General features: G+C 48.6%; 1 protein-coding gene across 1 annotated transcript in view; it reads left to right on the top strand.

Annotated features, from left to right (window-relative positions):
* LOC144817665 (THAP domain-containing protein 5-like) overlaps window positions 1-16,261 on the top strand; it is a 115,144-nt gene that overhangs the window by 76,091 nt on the left and 22,792 nt on the right. The window contains exon 3 of the mRNA XM_078674395.1: window positions 7,488-7,628. Within this exon, the coding sequence (XP_078530521.1) occupies window positions 7,488-7,628 (141 nt within the window). The remainder of the gene's footprint in view (window positions 1-7,487; window positions 7,629-16,261) is intronic.

Here is a 16,261-nt window from a genome sequence, read left to right as displayed (position 1 = left end):
GGGATGGTGCTTGTAAATAAGCAGTGGAGCTAGCCCCCCCAGTGTGGGATATGGTCCTTGTAAACAAGCAGAGATGCTAGCCCCCCAGTGTGGGGTATGGTCCTTGTAACCAAGCAGTGGTGCTAGTCCCCAGTGTGGGGTATGGTCCTTGTAAACAAGCAGTGGTGCTAGTCCCCAGTGTGGGGTATGGTCCTTGTAACCAAGCAGTGGTGCTAGTCCCCAGTGTGGGGTATGGTCCTTGTAACCAAGCAGTGGTGCTAGTCCCCAGTGTGGGGTATGGTCCTTGTAACCAAGCAGTGGTGCTAGTCCCCAGTGTGGGGTATGGTCCTTGTAAACAAGCAGTGTTGGTAGCCCCTCAGTGTGGGGTATGGTGATTGTAAACAAGCAGTGGTGCTAGTCCCCAGTGTGGGGGATGGTGCTTGTAAATAAGCAGTGGTGCTAGCCCCTCGGTGTGGGGGATGGTCCTTGTAAACAAGCAGTGGTGCTAGCCCCTCAGTGTGGAGTATGGTCCCTGTAAACAAGCAGTGGTGCTAGTCCCCAGTGTGGGGGATGGTGCTTGTAAATAAGCAGTTGAGCTAGCCCCCCAGTGTCAGTGAGGATGTGTGTAGATACCGTGGGAGGACGATGATCTAGACATAGACCTCTCACCCCTCTTTTGTGTATGAAATGAAGCTAGTCCCCAGTGGGTGGATGGTTCCTGTAAACAAGCAGGGGTGCTAGCCTCTCAGTGTGAGTGGTAGTTCTTGTAAAAAGGCAGTGTTGCTAGCCCCTCTGTGTGGGGGATTGCTCTTGTAAACAGGCAGTGGTGCTAGCCCCTTAGTGTGAGTGGTAGCTCTTGTAAACAAGCAGCAATGCTAACCTCTCGGTTTGAGGGGTAGTTCTTGTAAACAAGCAGGTTTGCTAGCCCCTCAGTGTGGGGGATGGTTCTTATAAACAAGCAGTGATGTTAGCCCCTCAGTGTGGGGAATGGTGTTTATAAACAAGCAGTGCTGCTAGCCCCTCTGAGTCAGGGGAAGTTCTTGTAAACAAGCAGTGGTACTAGCTCTTCAGTGTGAGGGGCAGTTCTTGTAAAAAGGCAGTGTTGCTAGCCCCTCTGTGTGACGGATGGTTCTTGTAAACAAGTAGAGGTGCTAGCCCCTCAGTGTGAGTGTCAGCTCTTGTAAACAAGCAGCAATGATAACCTCTCGGTTTGAGGGGTAGTTCTTGTAAACAAGCAGGTTTGCTAGCCCCTCAGTGTGGGGGATGGTTCTTATAAACAAGCAGAGATGTTATCCCCTCAGTGTGGGGGGTGGTTTTTATAAACAAGCAGAGATGTTAGCCCCTCAGTGTGGGGGGTGGTTTTTATAAACAAGCAGTGGTGCTATCCCTCAGTGTAGGGGGTGGTTCTTGTAAACACGCAGAGATGTTAGCCCCTCAGTGTTGGGGATGTTTTTTTTTATAAATAAGCTGTGATGCTGGTGCCTCAGTGGTAGGGGCAGTTCTTGTAAGCTGGCAATGATGCTAGCCCCTCAGTGTTAGGGAGAGTTCTTGTAAACAAGCAGTGATGCTAGCCCCTCAGTGTTAGGGAGAGTTCTTGTAAACAAGCAGTGATGCTAGCCCCTCAGTGTTAGGGAGAGTTCTTGTAAACAAGCAGTGATGCTAGCCCATCAGTGTGAGAGACAGCTCTTGTAAACAAGCAGTGATGCTAGCCCCTCAGTGTTAGGGAGAGTTCTTATAAACAAGCAGTGATGCTAGCCCCTCAGTGTTAGGAAGAGTTCTTGTAAACAAGCAGGGATGCTAGCCCCTCAGTGTTAGGGAGAGTTCTTGTAAACAAGCAGTGATGCTAGCCCATCAGTGTGGGGGGTGGTTTTTATAAACAAGCAGTGGTGCTATCCCTCAGTGTAGGGGGTGGTTCTTGTAAACAAGCAGAGATGTTAGCCCCTCAGTGTGGGGGGTGGTTTTTATAAACAAGCAGTGGTGCTATCCCTCAGTGTAGGGGGTGGTTCTTGTAAACAAGCAGAGATGTTAGCCCCTCAGTGTTGGGGATGGTTTTTTTTATAAATAAGCTGTGATGCTGGTGCCTCAGTGGTAGGGGCAGTTCTTGTAAGCTGGCAATGATGCTAGCCCCTCAGTGTTAGGGAGATTTCTTGTAAACAAGCAGTGATGCTAGCCCCTCAGTGTTAGGGAGAGTTCTTGTAAACAAGCAGTGATGCTAGCCCCTCAGTGTTAGGGAGAGTTCTTGTAAACAAGCAGTGATGCTAGCCCCTCAGTGTTAGGGAGAGTTCTTGTAAACAAGCAGTGATGCTAGCCCATCAGTGTGAGAGACAGCTCTTGTAAACAAGCAGAACTGCTAGCTACTCAGTGTGGGGGACTGTTCTTGTAAACACGCAGTGGTGCTAGGGGCAGGTCTTGAAAACAAGCAGTGTTGCTAGCTCCTCAGTGTGAATGAGTAAGAATGTGTGTGTAGATACAGTGGGAGGACGAATATTGAGGCATAGACCTCGTACTCTTCTTTTGTGTATAAATTGATGCCACACCCAAGTGTGGGGAATGGTTCTTGTAAAGAGTAACAATCAACTACCCATCATTGTGAGGGGCAGTTCTTGCAATCAAGCAGTATCGCTAGCCTCTCAGTGTGAGGGGTAGTTTTTGTAAACAAGCAGTGATGCTAGCCCGTCTGTGTGAGGGAGGGTTCTTGTAAACAAGTAGAGGTGCTAGTTCTTCAGTGTGAGGGACAGCTCTTGTAAACAAGCAGCAATGTGAACCTCTTGGCTTGACGGGTAGTTTTTGTAAACAAGCAGGTTTGTTAGCCCCTCACTGTGGGGGATGGTGAGGGGCTAACATCTCCCACAATGCTTCCCTATGTGAAGCTTTGATTCCTCCTGAATGGAAGCATGCGATGGTTCTTCCACTGTTAAAAATACCTAATGCTGATCCAGCTCAACTTTCCAATTTTCGACCTATTTCCCTGCTCCCTGTTTTCTCCAAGTTATTGGAGAAACATTTGAACTCACAACTAAATCACTATGTGGAGTCCCATAAGCTCTTACACCCATCTCAATCAGGGTTTAGAGAAGGGTACTCGACTGAAACCACACTTTTGGGAGTGAGTGAAATGCTGCGCAGCCATTTGGATGATGGGGACCCCGTAGCGCTCATATTGTTAGACCTGAGCGCCGCTTTTGACACGGTGTCCCACACTGTGCTTTTGCAAACACTTAGATCCTTTGGCGTGACGGGAGCTGCTTTGGAATGGATTGCAAACTTTCTGTCCGGTCGTACATTTCAGGTTTCTTTTTCAGGGGCAGTTTCCAAGGTCCATGCTTCACCTTATGGGGTGCCACAGGGCTCGATGCTCAGCCCTTTATTGTTTAACATTCATGTGAAACCATTGGCTGAGATTGCGGAGGAGGCAGGGTTGTCAATCTATTCCTATGCTGACGACACCCAAATAATCTTCTCCCTTTCTGCTAAAGGAGCCTTTGGACCCTCTTGTCTCCAACTAGGTTTGAGCAAAATCATGCAGTGGATGCTAAACAATTCTCTTAAACTTAATGGAGAAAAGACAGAGGTGCTTGTTCTGGGGAAAAACAAAGAACTTTGGGGCCCCCAACATTGTCCTCCTGAGCTGGGTGCTACCCCTCGGCCTACTAAAGAATCCCGCAATTTGGGTTTTGTAATCGACTATCAGCTTTCTATGAGGCCGCAAGCCATAAAGGTCGCTGCAACTTGTTTCGCCATCCTTAGATGGCTCAAAATAATTCTATGGATGTTGCCGGAATCGACTAAAAGAACTGTCATCCAGGCTCTGATTACTTCTCGCCTGGATTACGGCAACATCCTGTTTCTTGGAGCTAACAAGGAGGTGATTCACAAACTTCAAATTGTTCAAAATGCTGCTGCCCGATTGCTCTGCCAAATTCCCAAATTCTCTTCTGTGTCTAGTTCTTTACGCGACTTCCACTGGTTGAGAGTGGAGAACCGTATTAAATTTAAAACCTTAACCTATATGTATAAGATTAAAATGGGTAAGGCCCCCCAATATTTGAAATCTATTGTCCAACTGTATGTTCCTCCTCGTTCTCTTCGTTCAGCTAGTCAGACTAAATTTGTGGTTCCTAGATACAGATTATCTAGAGTAGGCGGTCGGTCCTTCTCTTACCTAGGACCTACCTTATGGAACTCTCTTCCTCTGTCTTTAAGGAATGAGCCTAACTTTGTGCACTTCCGTGGGAGGTTGAAGACCTGGCTCTTTAATCAATAGGCCCCTCTTCCGTATTTGTTTCTGACCTATGCAGGCGGCGCCGGGAAACCCTTGGGTAGCGGAGCGCCTTTAAATAACATAACATAACATGGTTCTTATAAACAAGCAGGTTTGCTAGCCCCTCACTGTGGGGGGTGGTTCTTGTAAACAAGCCGTGATGCTAGCCCGTTACTGTGAGGGACAGTTCTTGTAAGCTGGCAGTGGTGCTAGCCGTCAGGTGTGAGTTATGTAAACAGATTGTACTGCTAACTCCCCAGCATAAGTGGGAGTTCATATAAACATGATGCCGCTAGCCCCACAGCATTACCCCCTCCCCCGAGAATGTAAAGAGGCGGTGCTGCAGGTTCTCACTCCTCCCCACTGTGAATGAAGCTACTCCTAGCATTGGTCCCTCACAGCTAGGAGGACCTGAAGCTACTCCTAGCCCAAAATACAGTGATCTCCAGGGGGAGACCAAATCATATACTAAAAAAGTGAAATGCGTACTGTAACTTCAATCAGGACTTGGGCCAGGAGACTCAGAGGAGCTGGGGCCACAAGGAACCACCCAAGGTAAGTACCCTGGAACCCCACAGAGGTTGTGGCAGAGTGAAACACAGCAGGGTGCCCAGTAGAAGTCAACGGAAGAGTCACGGTTTCAGTTTTCAAGAAGAATGACCCTTCCCAGCAGACTCTGAAGAAACCCCGTGGATGACAGAAGGTTGGAGAGTCGCCCCACCCGTGGATACCCCAGGAACCTGGATACCTACACTAGGGAAGCCGGGTGCATGGGTGCAAAGTGGGTACGCCGGATATTGCCGTAGACCACAATAGAGGACTTCAGAAAAGATGCTGCTGGAGAAGACTGTGCAAGAGTCCGGTGGATTCCATGGGTGGATTCTTGAACAGAAGAACCTGCGAGCAGAGGAGGCCGAGTCTGTGCCACTCGGAGGTCACCACGAGGCACGTAAGAGCAAAGCACACCGATGACGGAAGACGCAGGAGTGATGACAGTGGCCTTGTCACTGCAGCTATGAGGACCAGGTGACCCTGAGGAAGACCAGGAGCTGTGCACACGCTGTCCCACATCTGTAGTTGAGAACCAGGAGGTCGGTGTATTGCGGGAGCACAAACAAGCCTTGGTAGCCGCAACTGGTGTGGAGAATGGAGAAGGAGCAACGTTGTTACCAGCAATGTCCAATGGACTCGCCCCAAGCAGGAGATTAAAAGCAGGCCCGAGCAAGCAGGGGAACCCACCGAAGCAGGAGAAGACCCTCGAGAGGACCCACAGGCAGAAGAAGACCCTCGAGAGGACCCACAGGCAGAAGAAACAGGAGTAGCCAGAGGAACTCGAGCAGCTCACCAAAGAAGAAGACCCACGATGCAGAGGATGCGGTGAGGGCGCTATGCCTGGCAGGAAGAGATGCTGGAGCTTTTTGTAGCACAAAGATCTCTAGAGTGCAGAGCCAACAAGCCTTGGCAGCAGCAAGTTGACACTGTGCTCAGGGGTTGGATCCCAGCTGTTCCGACGAGGGAGATTGGCCTTAAAATTGCACAGGAGAGGTCGAGCCACGAAGAAGTTGCAGAACCACCACCTGTGTTGCTGGTCTTTCGAAGTCCGTGGGACATTAGGAGCAGCAGACCAGTCAGCTTTGTTGCGGTGCCTGCAGACACAGGGGAGTGACTCGTTCACTACAAGGGAGATTACCTCGGGTGTCTTTCATGCCCACAGGTCTGTTGAAGATCCTGGAAGAATCACAGACACAGACGACGAAGGACATGTGCAGAACAGCGAGACCAGGAGTAGCAGGAGTCTACCTTGATGCAGTCTTGGTTTCTGGCGAAGTCCAGCGAAGTCCATGTTTGCAGAAGATCAAATAGTGACATGGGTTCAGGCTTGAGTATTGTCTCAGGACAAATTTAAGGAACCACCCACGGGTCAGCCCTTAAGTATCCTAGGGAAAGGGTTGGAATGATTCAGCGATCCCTCCCATAGGAGGGGCTGGACAGAGAGGAGAGGATACTCCAATGTACGTTGTCCAGTTTTGCACCAGAGGGGGAGCCCTTGGCTCCCTGAACTGGCTCCAACTTGTGTATGCAAGGAGGGCACCAAGTGTGCCCTTCAAAGCCGTCTTGTGGTGCTGGTAAGCCCCCCCTCTCCCACCCAGCCCAATACACTAAGTCCTGTCTGGGAGGTGGTCACACCTCCCTTTGACAGTAAACCTATCGTTCTACCTTCCACTGCTCTGGCCAAGCCCTGCAGGAGGAGGGCAGAACCGTGTCTGTGGTCGGCAGTCCTACTGCCTTGCTGTCAGACCCTGAAGGCTGTTACTGGTAGTACAGGGGGGTACCCCAAGGGAGACCCCTCATTACATGGATCATACTTTCAACACTGCAATCGGTGTTGGGGTATGAGTCCAACATGTTTGATACCAAATATGACCAGGTTCCGTGCCGCCACTATATAGTTAGACATCTCGCAATGACTGATGTCCACTATATGTCTTAAGATGGCTGACCGCACTTACAAAGCCTGGAGAATCACCTCTGGGGTTTGTGGGGGTGTCCTGCTCATGCAGGGGCCCCCTCACTCTTACAACCAAGCACCCTGCCCTCAGGACTGGAGAGCCTGCCATAGGGGAGACTTATAGGTTTTAAGTGCAGTGACCTTAGATATAAGGAAACCTAAATCTGTTCAGAGGTGCGAGCGCCAGCTCACTCCGGCTGCGATGGCAGGCCTGTAGTCACAGTTTGAGTGGGCTCCCATGGGTGGCTCGATACATGCTGCAGCCCATGGGAGACCCCTGGTGTACCTATGCCCTGGGACCTTAGTACCAAATCAAGGGACTTAGAAGAGTACGCCAATAGCCCACTAGGAAGGTACCAAAGTACACACCATAGCCCACTCTAGGGTGAGAGCACAGTGACTGGGCCCTGGTTAGCAGGATCCCAGTCAGACTAGTCAAAGACACGGACATCAGGCAAAAAGTGGGGGTGACCATGCTAGAAGGAACCGACCTTTCCACAACGTCTGAGAGAGAGGAGACTTTCAGGTAGAGTTGTTTATCTTCGGCAGGTTGGTGAATCTTGACGCTGTGTCTGTGAGTGGAGCACCGAGCGGCTCCGTGTAAAGGTTGAAGGTGACGGAGCACAGTAAGGAACCGAGGGGACTCCACAGGTGCTGCGGATCTTTTGTGGATTGGAGGTGGCCGTGTGTGCATTTGTTCTATGTCTTTTGCATAAACATAATTTTTCCTCTGTTTAGGAAACTGTTCCGTCACCACAAGCGGCGCAGAATTCCCTAATGATTGCCGAACGTACATCTGTTGGTGGCAGGGTCCTTACCAAGTGGAAGCAGACACCATCACAGGCCTCGAATGAAGACTCTCTTGTGAAACGCTCGCCGGTGAGTATACAGCTCCCTGAAGCATGATGTGAAATCACCAATATGAAAAATGATGCACTGTGATTGTGAATGTTCTGATCTCCTGTATTCACTGTTTTTTGCCTGGATTTTGTTCCTGCATGACTTTGCTTTTTTCTGTGTCCTTGTGGTTGTGTGCACCTTTGATTTTGCTGCAGTTTTGTTGTCTTCTGAAATTCTTTTCTTACAAAGGTTTTGCACTTTAATGGGGTTTTGCTCTTGTGTGTGTTTGTCGGCAAATTGGTTCTTCATTGCCTATGTTCTTACATGTCTGCGTTGTGTCTGTGTGCATGTTCTTACTGCCTGCGGACGCTTGTGTGGCCCCTTCTGTAATACCGAGAGCACTGGTGTACACGGAGCACTAGAGCAGAGTGGAGGAAGAGGTGTAGCGCAGCGGCCAGGGCGGCTGACTCCCCTCTCTTGAATAAAGTTATTTTATCAGGATGTTATAGACGCCTCAACCAATTTCTTGTAGCCGTCCTGGCTTTTTCTAGGTAAGAGTGTGGAGTTGAAAGCTGCAGGATGAAGGGTTGTGTCCCAAGTTTCTTTGATAGATAAGTTCTGAGTTGCAAGAACCACCAACACCAATTAAAATCCAGATGGAACGCAGAACGCAGGTCCATAAGGGATTTCAGGGCATCGTCCAGAGGTCATGATGCTTTTATTTTACTTGAGGGCCAATTATGCAATTTCCCACCGATTGACAGAGCAACGTTGTGCATCATGGGTGTCTGCAGATTCCAGACCACAAATTAATAGAAATGCCTATTATAGGGTTGGCCACCCCCTGCCACTTTCGTATTACCTGAGGTCCTTGGGTGTCCTCCATTGTAACACAACTAAGGGTTCCAGACCGTGCTGAAATGGTCTGCCAGCAGTAACAAGTGCTGAGCTAAATGATAAAGTACTATATTTGAGCAAACGCAGGCCACCAGATGCAGTAGTAGCATAGAATTTTGATGCTGCCAATCTCCAATTTTGGCCTTGCAGACAGAGGTTTGATTTGGCGACCCACAAGCGTATCACAGAATAAGGCAGTGTGATCGGGAGCACACCAAGTGCATAATTTAATGGATGATTCACCACCATTTATATTGCTTTACGGTGCGCCCCATCAAACCAGGAGCTTCTCCCATTTAAAGAAATCCCTTTGCACTTGATCGATTAAGATGTCCAGATTGTCTTTCACCACCTTCTGGCTGTTACCTCTCACCAATATCCTCATTATTTCAGCTTCGATTATGTCCTCTTGGAGATGAAGGGGTTGTAGATGTAGTCTTGGGTAGCACTCCACTCTTGCTCCAGTTAGTTTTGTAGCCTAAGAACAGAGAGAAATCTGAGGCTGTCGTCGACAATGCTGTAATAGATGTTCTGGTCGAGGATACGGTTGGTAAGAGGCCTTGCGGGTCGGAATAGATTTCATCGCCTCCACTATGTCTTCACCTGTAATAGCACCTTGTGGCTCTTCTCATGGTCCCACTGATAGTCTCAGTATAGAGTTCCTTCATGGATCTCTTTTTAGAGGTCTTGTCAGGGGCACCTCTGAGATGTGTATTCCAAAGAGTAAAAAGAGACCAATTATCTTGTTATACCCAGAGGGCAATGAAATGAAATTTCATTTCATTTCATTTTTCATTTCATTTCATTCATACCCAGAGGGCAAGGAAGTGAGTAATTTTGGGAATTCTAGACTGTTGGGATGGCCCCTCTAAGCTGCACTGGCAGGCGTTGTTCTGCCTTTGATGTGTTGCAAGGCTTCTCAGCCTTTGTTGTGACATGGGTTCCGGTTCATGTTTTCTGGCGACGAGCTGATGTAAAACACTGGTCTCCAGTATTCTGCGATTAGAATCTTGAAGTCGCTATGTGTTTTTTTCCAACCTGGCTTTCCTCTCCACCTCTCGCTTACGCAGCACCGCAGAATCCCTCATCAGAACGCCTCTCAGGTATGATTTTCCTGCAGCCCACAATATCTGTGGAGTGGACGCAGAGTGCTCATAAAGACACACAGCGTCTTCCCCGGTGTTCTTTCAATCGGTTTTACAGCTCCTTTTTTTTCTCTTCATGCAGCTTATGCTGCAGAGTGTCCATCATCCATGACATGGTTTTCGGCATCTTGACCCTCAGATCCAGATGAATTAACATTGGGCATGGTCAGAAATGAAGCGAACTGCACTTTCACATCCCTGCATAGGATAAGTAACGCCCGGGACCGAAATTTTTAGAACCAGCGCGTTATGGTCGCTGTCATCTCGAGGAATTACATTAAAATCTACAACTCTGGCCCATTCAGACATTTCCACAAGTATGTAGTCCAAGCGAGAATTATGACCCGGTTTGTTAAAGGTTGATTTGGGAGGGATATCTCCACTTACCCGGCCATTACAGGCCCTTAAAGAATTTGCTACGGTCAGGCACATAATTTGTGTCGCTAGTGGTGACCAGGACTTCACTGGCGGGCCAGCCAATTTAGGAATTCCCCATTGGTCATCCTCCTCAGTGGTTGCACCTTCTAGAAATAGTGGGAGTGGCTCAAATTGGCAATTAAAGTCTCCCCCAACCACGTACGGGGTACCTTGAGGAATGGTACTCAGAAACAGTACTAATTCCTCGACGGTGCTAGAAACTTTTGCAATGCCCACTGGTCTTGAATAAACATTAATCAGTGCCAATTTTACGGCGTTAGGCCATTCCAGGAGTACACATTGGACATCTAGAGAATTAGTTACGAGAGCCCTCGCTTTACAGCCCAGATGGGAGGCCACCCAGATGAGTAGTCCACCAGACGGGCGTCCCTTCCCCTTCCAGTTCGCCCAGATTGAAAATGTATCAAACCATGCACGCCGATGGTCTTCTCTAGCCCATGTCTCCTGAAAGAGGCAGACGTCCTGTAAATCTATCAATGCCCCCGAGTCCGGGGAGTCAAGTTTATTAACCAGACCCGCCAAATTCCAGGAAACAATGGAAATGTAACCCCTATCGCGCAGGTCTACATTGAAACAGATGTTTGGCCCATTAACAGCTGGGTCCGCTAAATCCCGCGTGGCCTGCAGACAATTCCGGTCACAAGGGATGGGACTCCTTTTGTTGGTATGGGGGGAGGATTTCTTGCTGGGCCGGGGTGCGGTAAGCGGTCCAACGCTAGTGGTCCGCTCACAGTGCCCATTTACTCCCCCCCTTGGGGCTTCAAGGTCTCACCCTCTGATAAGCTGATATGATTTAGCTGTCAGTCGACCATCTCTAGGCAACTGAATCTATTAGCAGTCGGGAAGCCACCCCAGTTGTCCTTATATGCTTGGTCTCTAAAGCCCGGTGCCCCCCAAGTCCCCACTCCTTACACGACACCCTACAGTGTGCCAATCACTATCATTGTTCCAGTCACGTATTCTAAGTACATACATAATCAGCTGTATGAGGGTCCGCAAAGTTAACCAGGATGCAATCACCCTGGACTGATTTCCTCTCATGACCCACCCATGTTACCCTGCGTACCGTCAGAATCTTGCTTGTTTGGTTAGATGGTAGGGGCCGATTTATGTTGAGCCAATGTTGGACTTTGTTTTTTAGAGTCCAATTGGCTTCCTCATCGGCCTCACCCAGTTCTGGGACCCCTGTCATGACCACCACATAGGGACTTGCCTCGGGGGGCAAGTTCACCGGTCGTTTCCTATGTGGTCTTCCATTATTATTATTCTTATTTGGCTGCATTGTGTGTTCCCTAGATGGAATATGCCCCTCTCGGTGGGGGGGGAGAGGGGGGGGGGTAGCACAGGTTTTAGTTTTAGGTGCAGTTAACTTCGCAGGGGCCAAAGCAGACTTGGGTTTTGGGTTAGTCACTGGTTTTTTGATGACAGGAACAATGGGTTTATCTAAATTTGGGTTAGTTCCCCCTGATTTATGAATCCCCTGCGGGTTTAGTTTTTTTGGGCCAGCACACGAATCAGCTATCTGTTTTTCGATGTGGGCAAGTCTTGTCTCAATAGGGGTGAGGTAGAGTTTAAAAAGTTCAGCAATCCTAGGTAGGAGTGAAATGTTAACCTCGTCATCCCTAACGCTAATCCTATCTGAAATATCCAAGGCCTCTACATTCACACTACACAATGCCTCATTTGTGGGGACATTACTAGGGGGATCAGGAGCTGTAGTCTGGTTTGGGACAAGAGCCCCCGGAGCCTTTCTCAATTGTTTACCCCTCTCCCTTACATTTTTTGGATTGGGTTTTTTGGGGATGGCTCCCTCCCTCTTGCCCTTCAGATGGGTGGTACTCAATTCAACGGGTGAGGTGATAACGGCTAAATCCGTTTTTTTTTTTTTTAGGTCTGCCCTTATGATAAAATTATCCAAAGTGCCTATTTGTGGTAACCGAATCCCCCCCCCCCCCTGCCGTTTTACTTCTAGTCCCTCTTGTGCATATAATTATCAAATGTCAATAACTAACAATAGTCTATATAAATATGCCTAATTGGCAGACAAAGAAATATTGTATAAAACGTGCACCTAATTTTAGTCGAATCTCAGAGTCAGAAGTTGGAGGGGTGGCCCGGCCGGACTTACACGGTCTCTAATGGGCTACAACAGGCCCGCCCTTTGCCCGGGCTTAGCCCCGGGCTGAGTCCCGCGCGCGTCCCGCAATGCGCGGTGGGAACGTCAGTTAAGTACAAAAAAAGGAGGCGGGTCACGCCCTGGAAGAGGCACCAGCTGTAGATGTTACAGGGAATGCTGGTCCTCGCAGTCCCGGGCTCCCGCTGTGGGTCCTAGTGGTCAGGGTCCTCCACAGAGTAGCAGCCTCCAAACGGCCACGTTGGGTATAGAAATCTCCCTGGTTCAACAAAGGAGTGACCTTCCAGAAGGGCTTTTAATTAAGCCCCTTTCGTTGAATCCCAGATCTAGAGGGCCTGAGCGATCGAGTATAACTAAACGGTGTCATCTGAAGTCCGTTACGATTTTGATGAGTCTTGAATAAAAAGGTCAATTTTATACTGTTGGCGGCGTATAGAGTATAAGCTAACCTCCTCAAATGTAAAGTGAACCTAGTATGAGAGAGTGACATGGAGGCGCAGCCTGCCCATCGGGTCTAGTCATGTCCTCTGCACCCTGGCTGCGACTCTGCAATGAAGGAGTTTAACCTCTCTGTTTTTCCTTTAAGGCTTTGACCCAGTGCCAGAAGCGTCTGTCTCGGGTTTGGAATAGGAGATGAAGACCACCTTCCCTACCCACTCTCTTTTGGGGTTTTCAGGCCCCATATGTGATATGGGAGTCTCCTGTTAGAAAGAAATGTCTGGTTCATTATGGGCAGAGAGCTCGTGCCCTTTTTCATGTTTATCTAGTCAGTCAAGTATTAAACATCTTGAGACCACACAGAATGAGATTCATCTCTGGACCCGGTGGGAGATCAGCTCTGGAGTGGGCAAGGAGCGTTCTGCAGAACACTTGGTCAAGAAAGTCTTATGCATGTTTTTTTTGTTACAGAATGAGTTGGGTACAACTGATCAAGTTATAAACTGTCAATCACTCCAACTTTGTAAGTTTCCTTCTGGTGTTTTGACTTGGGCGCCCCCTCATGATTGTAGCTGCTTGAACTGGGCTCACACTCCAGTCAACCAGCAACCCCAGTTATTTCAGTCTCCAATCATTTCACAGACCCGCTGAGTTCAGTCCTTAAGGCCGCCGTCTCAGCATTCAGAGATTTTAGGGCCTTCGATATTTCTAGTCGCTATGGTGATGGAGGTTTTGATCCCCTCAAGTTCTTCCATAAATGTGGGAGCTTGTAATGTTAGTTTAACACCTTCACACGGCGCGAATTTTCGCACTGTGCTGAAGGTTCTAAAAAACGGGCGGGGCCGTGACAGAACGGTTCCGTCAGTAGCACAGCCCAACCGGCGCTCATGACGGAACCGTTCCGTCACAAGCATCGAAGGGGTTAAGAAAGGATGTCTTTTTTTAGGATCACCCGCAAGATCTTGGACTGATGGTGCTGGTTTCTCCATTCCCCCAAAAGTACATGTTCAATTGGCTATTACCTGATTGGCTTATTTAGCCTACCTATGATTCCCTGGTAGATGGTGCAAGCAGCACCCATGGCTGGTAAGCTTACTGTCACTAGTGGACTGTAGCCTTTAATTGTACCGACACAATGGTGACAAGACCTGCCACTGCAGCCTCATTGGGCAGCTTTAAACCGGTCAACTAGACACGGCAAACTAAACCCTTTTGTCAGGTCAAAGCCTTCCTTTTTAGGTCTCGTCCGAGGTAGCGGCATGCACTGTTTCTTCAAGATCTATGGGGCTTAGAGCCCCCCCCATTACTTACCATTGGTTTAGCGTCTTCGTCACGCTGACGTCTTTTGTCTTCATTGGTCAGCAGCAGGTGAGCTGGTATCAATTGGCCGGCCGTTCTACACACAGAGATCAGGATTTTGGTTTCATCTTTGTAGATTAGACACAATCAATCAATAAATCAATCATATCATTTGTAAAGCGTACTACTTACCCGTGAGGCGCTAGGGGGGTGGGGAGTGCTGCTGCTGCTACTGCTCGAAAAGCCAGGTCTTGGGTCTGCCGTAGGTGGATGGGGAGGGTGTTCCAGGTCTTGGCGGCGAGGTGGGAGAACGATCTGCCGCTGGAGGTCGCTCTTCGGATTAGGGGGACTGTGGCGAGGGCGAGGTCGGCGGAGCTGAGACACACACATACAGAAACTGAAGTCTCGAGCCGGCACATATCACGTGAATCACTCCACTACACACGATGCCGCTCTGTGCCACTTTACGCCACTCCACTATATGCCTCTTTACGTCACTCCACCGGACTCCACTCAATGGCACTCTATTCTTTGCCAATCCACCCTGTGCCACTTCAATCTGCCAATCCATTCTACAGCACACCACTCTAAGCCATTCCACTCTACGCCACTCCAATTCATGACACTCTGCTCTACATCACTCCATTCTACCCCATTACACTGCACTGCACTGAATGCAGCTCCACTCTAGGCCACTTTGCACCACTCCACTCCACTACACTGTAGCCTATGCCATTCTACGACACTCCACTCTATGACAATCTACACCACTCCACTCTACAGCCAGCACTCTACTCCACGCCACGCCACTTTACTCTGCTCTACTCCATGACATTCTGCTTCACTCGACAACTTTCTAAGCCACTCCACTGTTACATTATGTTATAACATTTATGAAGCGCTTGGTTACTCCAAGACGGAGTGTCCCCGCTCTAGGAAGTCAGACTGTCAGGACTACACAGGAAGAGGCTATTATGATGCCTTAACCGGCCAGGTTTTGAGTTTTTTTCCCCCAAAGGTCAGTTCTGAAATTTCCTGCCTCAGATCAAGATGAAGGGAGTTCCACAATTTGGAGGACAAGAGGCTGAAAGAGCAGCTACCCATCCAAGCTCCTTTCACCCCTGCACCCTGGCTTCAGAAGATCTAAGGAACCTGTTAGGACTGTAGGACTTAATCAGAGTATGAAGATAGCGGGCCTTTTTTTCCACAAGATTTTGTGGCTGAAATTCAGGGTACTTTGAAGGAGCATTGCGTAACGGAAGTCATTCGGTGGATGCAAGCTAACCTCCTCAAATGTAATACAGAGATCATGAAACCCTTTTGACCCCGTACTGTGGTGTCGAACACTGTTGAGGTGGTAAAAAGACCTAGGCGTGTAATTTGACGTCTCCCTCTCCTTCCACCTACAAGCACTCGCAGTGGCAAGAATGTGTTTTAAACTGATAGAAAAACTTCTTTGACTTTATCTCCTGTGCAGCAAGAAAGACAGTGGCCTTTGCATTGATTGTGCCAAGCCTAAGGGCCACACGCATCAACATCTGTAATAGCAATTACCTTATTGCGATTGTCAGCGAATCGCAATTAGGTCATCGCTATTCGAAATGTATGAAACTCAGAGAGTTTCATTTAGCGATTGGTAGGGGCTCACAAATCAACCTACCTCATTAATATTATTGAAGTATGTCACAATATGCGACCCCCTAGGAATCACTAAAATCACTGGGATGGTGGCCTGCTGGGATCAACAGACCACCATATCCGTGATTGCTTGTAAATAAAGCAATATTTTTTTTTTAATGCAGCCCGTTTTCCTTAAAGGAAAACAGGTTGCGTTAAAAAAACGAAAATGATACGTTTTCTTTTAATTTTTTAGAAGTAGGGACACTGCTTACTCTTAAGTAACGTTTTCGCCACCATTCCCAAAGGGGAATGGATCCCTTGGGACCCCCTTCCCATTTGCGAATGAGTTACCACTAACTTCAAGTTGGTGTTAAATTGCGCATGTTTTGTGTAGGAAGGTGGCTACCTGACTATGGTTACCCCAGATTGTTTGCCTGTGTTTAGCTGGTTTTTTGACTTAGTTGACCTGGTTCCCTGCTAATCAGGGCCCCAGGCCATCTGCTCTCTCTGTAAAATGGATTCCATGTACCCTAGGTACATACCACAATTGGAAATGGACTCCTTGTCAGCCCCTGTATAATGCACTATAGGTGCCCAGGGCATAGGTGCCACCAAGGCCTACCAGGGGCTGCAGCATATCTTTTGCCACCCCTGGCTGATTCTTAAATTGACACAACTGGTTGATCACTCAGCTGGGGTAA

This window comes from Lissotriton helveticus, chromosome 2_1 (assembly GCF_964261635.1).
Source record: "Lissotriton helveticus chromosome 2_1, aLisHel1.1, whole genome shotgun sequence".
In the NCBI taxonomy this organism is placed as follows: Eukaryota; Metazoa; Chordata; class Amphibia; order Caudata; family Salamandridae; genus Lissotriton; species Lissotriton helveticus.
Note: the sequence above shows the minus strand (reverse complement) of the source record. Positions and strands in the feature narration are given on the sequence as shown.